Below are 4,894 nucleotides of genomic sequence, written 5' to 3' on the forward strand. Positions count from 1 at the left end.
GTGTGTTTGACAACAAGGAGTGCACATTGATGCGGGGTAGTAGTGGGGCCCCATTAGGGAGGTTCTCGATGTGTCATTGTAACGTGTCCTGGAGGTTTAGAGTTGTGTCGCTGATATCTGCCGTCTCACGGGGGCCCCCCTACTAGCACCTAGCCAGTGATTACTTGAAAAGGGCCCCGTGAGGGGGATTGTCGATGCGCTGTCGTTGCAGCGTCTCAAAGCAGTTACATTATTTTGTCATTGAAATTGACCGATGTCAGCCGTCCCTCGGGGGCCCCTTCAGCTAGGGGCCCCAGGCAATTGCCTGTGTTGCCTACCCCGTTGCAGCGCCTCTGTATCCTTAAATACCTCAGTGTCCCCCCCGACAGACCTGAGTCCCCTAGCACTGGGTTTATTAAATCCGTTTTAAACTGGTTTTATTTGGGTGAAACCCAAACCAACAGAGAGAAATGACGACACGCTGAGACTCACAAAGAAGTTTATTGCTGATGACTTTTTGAGAATTAATGAGACACATAAACCAGAACCAATCAGTGATGATGTCATGAATCTCCAGAACCAATCGCTGATTTTAGAAACAGGTTTAAAGAGGCTCCACGTAGTTGGCTGGGAACATCCCGTAGCGTCCGTCCGGACCGTAGCCTCGCCACCAGCCCTCGTCCAGCATGTCGATGTGGGTGATGATGTCATCTGGGTCAAAGGTGATTTCCGTGTCATCCGCTATGGAGCCACAAATAAAGATCGATCGAGCGAGGAGCAGCACACAGTCTCTCCACTAGATGGCAGTCTAAACAGGAAACAAACCACAGAGACTAGGAGGAAGGAATGTGTTCGTACCGGCCTGATAATCGTACACGGCTCGAGCACAGACACCCCGGTCGCCGTGGTCGCCGTGGTCACTGTGGTCGCCCTGGTCGTAGTGGTTGCCGTGGTCACTGTGGTCGCCGTGGTCACCGTGGTCACCGTGGTCACTCCTGATTGGCTGAGGCAGCGTGTCGGACAGACCATCCTGGCTTGTGATTGGCTGAGGCAGTGTGTCGTACAGATCATCTTGAGCTGGAAATTCTGAGGGAGAGCAGAGAGCAACGTCTCAGGAACAGGAAACAGGAAGTGTCTGAACATGTAACAGGAAGTAGAAAATTGCTCAGACCTGAAGGAGCATCAGCTGCATCATCATCAAACTCATCTGACCACTCTTGCTCCTCCTGCTCCTCCTCTGCAGTGTACAGGTTCTCTGAGGTCAGAGGTCAACAGACAAATTCAGTGTATTTCAGAAGGAAGACGACACCTGAGGGAGACCTCAGCCTGTTTTGTCTGCTTCCCTCCTCCAAAAACCTGCTGACATCACTGCTTTCATCATGCTGCCGATTGTACAGGTGAGACTGTTACCTGGAGGCTGTACAGGTGAGACTGTTACCTGGAGGCTGTACAGGTGAGACTGTTACCTGGAGGCTGTACAGGTGAGACTGTTACCTGGAGGCTGTACAGGTGAGACTGTTGGGGAAACAGTCGGTTGAGGGGTGACGACTGCAGACGTCGTCCGGTTAATCTGAGACAGAAACGGACTCTGCAGCTTCCCTGATGGAGAAACACAAACATCATGTTGTCATTACTGTTTTGTGGAAGGTCAGTTTATTTGTCTTCTGGCCAACCAGAGTTAATCCTGAAATTAATCCAGAATATAGACCAGAGCTAATCCAGAATATAAACCAGTTAATCCTGATGTTAATCCAGAATAAAATCATGAAGTTAATCCTGAAGTGAATCCAAAATATAAACCAGTTAATCCTGAAGAGAATCCAGAATATAAACCAGTTAATCCTGAAGAGAATCCAGAATATAAACCAGTTAATCCGGAAGAGAATCCAGAATATAAACCAGTTAATCCTGAAGAGAATCCAGAATATAAACCAGTTAATCCTGAAGAGAATCCAGAATATAAACCAGTTAATCCTGAAGAGAATCCAGGATATAAACCAGTTAATCCTGAAGAGAATCCAGAATATAAACCAGTTAATCCTGAATATACACCAGAGTTAATCCTGAAGTTAATCTAGAATACAATCCTGAAGTTAATCCTAAAGTTACAGTACCTTGATAAAAGAAAACCCAGTGTTGTTGTTGTTGTTGTTGTTGTTGTTGTTGTTGTTGTTGTTGTTGTTGTTGTTGTTGCTGTTGCTTACCTGGTGAGGATGCAGGAGCGGACGACCTCTCTCCTTGACCTCTCTGTTCAAACGCGTCTCGAGGATTAAACGACCGCTGACCAATCAGAGCTTTGGCCTCCTGAGGAGGAAGAGGAGTCACAAAATAGAACTACAGTTCCCACAATGCACCTGGGTAACTCCGCCTCTGAAACCATAGCGAGTGAACGCCTTGTGTTGCATTCAGGGACTGAACCTGGTCAGTGAACGCCTCGTTAGGCCTGTCGTGATAATCAATAAATCAATGAATTAAACGATAATTAAAAATGACACCTGGCACACCTGAGAGCAGCAGGAGACCCCCTGAGAAGGAGAAGGACAGATGAGGTGGTTTTGATTCTTTATTTTTTCATAATATTCCAATTTTAAATATTCTTAAGAAATAAAAGTTTATTTATCTTGAAAAGGGTTTACTTGCATTATTATACCATTCTTAATATATTAGTGGAAAAATGGTATCAAAATGGCAATATTATCGTTTATCGCAATAATTTCTGGGACAATTTATCGTCACACACTGGTCAGTGAACGCCTCGTGTTGCATTCAGGGACTGAACCTGGTCGGTGAACGCCTCGTGTTGCATTCATGGACTGAACCTGGTCAGTGAACGCCTCGTGTTGCATTCATGGACTGAACCTGGTCGGTGAACGCCTCGTGTTGCATTCAGGGACTGAACCTGGTCGGTGAACGCCTCGTGTTGCATTCATGGACTGAACCTGGTCGGTGAACGCCTCGTGTTGCATTCAGGGACTGAACCTGGTCGGTGAACGCCTCGTGTTGCATTCAGGGACTGAACCTGGTCGGTGAACGCCTCGTGTTGCATTCAGGGACTGAACCTGGTCGGTGAACGCCTCGTGTTGCATTCAGGGACTGAACCTGGTCGGTGAACGCCTCGTGTTGCATTCAGGGACTGAACCTGGTCGGTGAACGCCTCGTGTTGCATTCAGGGACTGAACCTGGTCGGTGAACGCCTCGTGTTGCATTCAGGGACTGAACCTGGTCAGTGAACGCCTCGTGTTGCATTCAGGGACTGAACCTGGTCAGTGAACGCCTCGTGTTGCATTCAGGGACTCACCTTGGCTTCCTGTCTCCAGTCCCTCTCTGTTCTCTCATTCCGGACATCCTGCAGATTCTACAACAAATAAATACAGAGTTGATTTGAATCTCTGTTTAGATGGAAGTTCACTCCTCCACCTCCCCCTCATCATCCTCGTCTTCCTCCTCCTCCTGGAGTGAAAGTGATGGAACGCTCCTTACCTGTCGGTCCTCCTCCTCCTTTCTCTCCTCCTCCTCCCTCTGATTCAGTACACGTCTGCAAAAATCAAACATGTGAGTAACTTCTCCTCCTCCTCCTCTTCCTCCTCCTCCTCCTCCTCACCTCTCCTCCTCGATCTGAGCTGCCCTCTCTTTCGCTCTTCTTTCTAGTTCTTTCATCTGTTTCTCCTCCATCTCTTTTCTCTCCTTCTCCACCTTCAGTTTCTCCTCCTGTGTCCGTTTCTTCTCCTCACGGAGACGCAGCTCCTCATCCCTCTGAGGAGGACACATTCCCTCAGTGTGTGTGTGTGTGTGTGTGTGTGTGTGTGTGTGTGTGTGTGTGTGTGTGTGTGTGTGTGTGTGTGTGTGTGTGTGTGTGTGTGTGTGTGTGTGTGTGTGTGTGTGTGTGTGTGTGTGTGTGTGAGACCTGAGTTTGGGCCCAGAAGTCATCCTTCTTTGTTTGTTGGATTTCATCCACCGCATTGGTCTTTCGATACACAGAGCCCTGCAGGAGGGGGCGGAGCTTATTGTGGTTGTGTCATTGTGTAGCTGTGTGTGTGTGTGTGTGTGTGTGTGTGTGTGTGTGTGTGTGTGTGTGTGTGTGTGTGTGTGCGTGTGTCACCACTGGTTCTCTGGGAGTGTCCCTGAACGCCTCGTCTCTCTGATGGAAGCTGAAGTTTGCTCCAGAAGCTTTAGACACTTTGCTCAGGATGAGTTCCGGCTCCACATCCTGCTCGTCACGGGCGTTGATGGTCACATGGGCCCCCTGGACACACAGACACAGACACAGACACAGACACAGACACAGACACAGACACAGACACGGTTTGCGTGCTGCAGGTTCGTTGGATCAGAACCAGAATAAATAAAGTTCTACAACTTCATTTCAGTGAAAAAACTAAAATGAATTTTTTTTTTTTAAATCCTCGTTCTTCCTCCACGTTGACTCTCCACCTGCTGCTGCCTGGAGGAGCAGTGTGTGTGTGTGTGTGTGTGTGTGTGTGTGTGTGTGTGTGTGTGTGTGTGTGTGTGTGTGCACTGACCTTCAGAAATGAAGCGATGGAGCTCAGATGATTCGCACACATTCCTTTACGAGAGTCTTTCACACCTTCACCTGTCTGCAACACACACACACACACACACACGACTGTAACAGGGAGGCAATAGTGTGGTGTGTGTGTGTGTGGTGTGTTCCAGTGCCGGTGGTGGGGTGGTGACATGGCTGGTGTGGCGCCGCTGGCTCCTCTGGAAGCTGGGTGACATGGGGCTGTTCAGGTATCGTGACGAGGGGTGGGAGCGGGGCATGCATACTGCAGCTACCAGGGTTGGCAAGCGATTGGCGGGACACTGTGGTCTCGTATCGACTCTGTATACTGGTGGGGGGACTGTGTCAGTGGTAGGATGTGTGGTCGGAGTGGTAAGGGGGGCAACGAGACAC

At 49.0% G+C, this 4,894-nt stretch overlaps 1 protein-coding gene across 1 annotated transcript in view; it reads right to left on the bottom strand.

Annotated features, from left to right (window-relative positions):
* Positions 1 to 460: 460 nt before the first annotated feature.
* The window catches only part of LOC308117581 (drebrin-like protein B), a 17,605-nt gene continuing 13,171 nt past the window's right edge, over positions 461 to 4,894 (bottom strand). The window contains exons 4-14 of the mRNA XM_080476539.1: positions 4,500 to 4,574; positions 4,079 to 4,222; positions 3,884 to 3,961; positions 3,581 to 3,732; positions 3,460 to 3,514; positions 3,278 to 3,334; positions 2,184 to 2,283; positions 1,474 to 1,578; positions 1,151 to 1,234; positions 838 to 1,065; positions 461 to 720 (exon numbers count right to left, since the gene is read on the bottom strand). Coding sequence (XP_080332665.1) covers positions 584 to 720; positions 838 to 1,065; positions 1,151 to 1,234; positions 1,474 to 1,578; positions 2,184 to 2,283; positions 3,278 to 3,334; positions 3,460 to 3,514; positions 3,581 to 3,732; positions 3,884 to 3,961; positions 4,079 to 4,222; positions 4,500 to 4,574 — 1,215 coding nt within the window. The 3' untranslated portion in view covers positions 461 to 583. The remainder of the gene's footprint in view (positions 721 to 837; positions 1,066 to 1,150; positions 1,235 to 1,473; positions 1,579 to 2,183; positions 2,284 to 3,277; positions 3,335 to 3,459; positions 3,515 to 3,580; positions 3,733 to 3,883; positions 3,962 to 4,078; positions 4,223 to 4,499; positions 4,575 to 4,894) is intronic.

The sequence above is a fragment of the Lipophrys pholis genome (assembly GCF_963383615.2).
Source record: "Lipophrys pholis genome assembly, chromosome: 12".
Taxonomy (NCBI): domain Eukaryota; kingdom Metazoa; phylum Chordata; class Actinopteri; order Blenniiformes; family Blenniidae; genus Lipophrys; species Lipophrys pholis.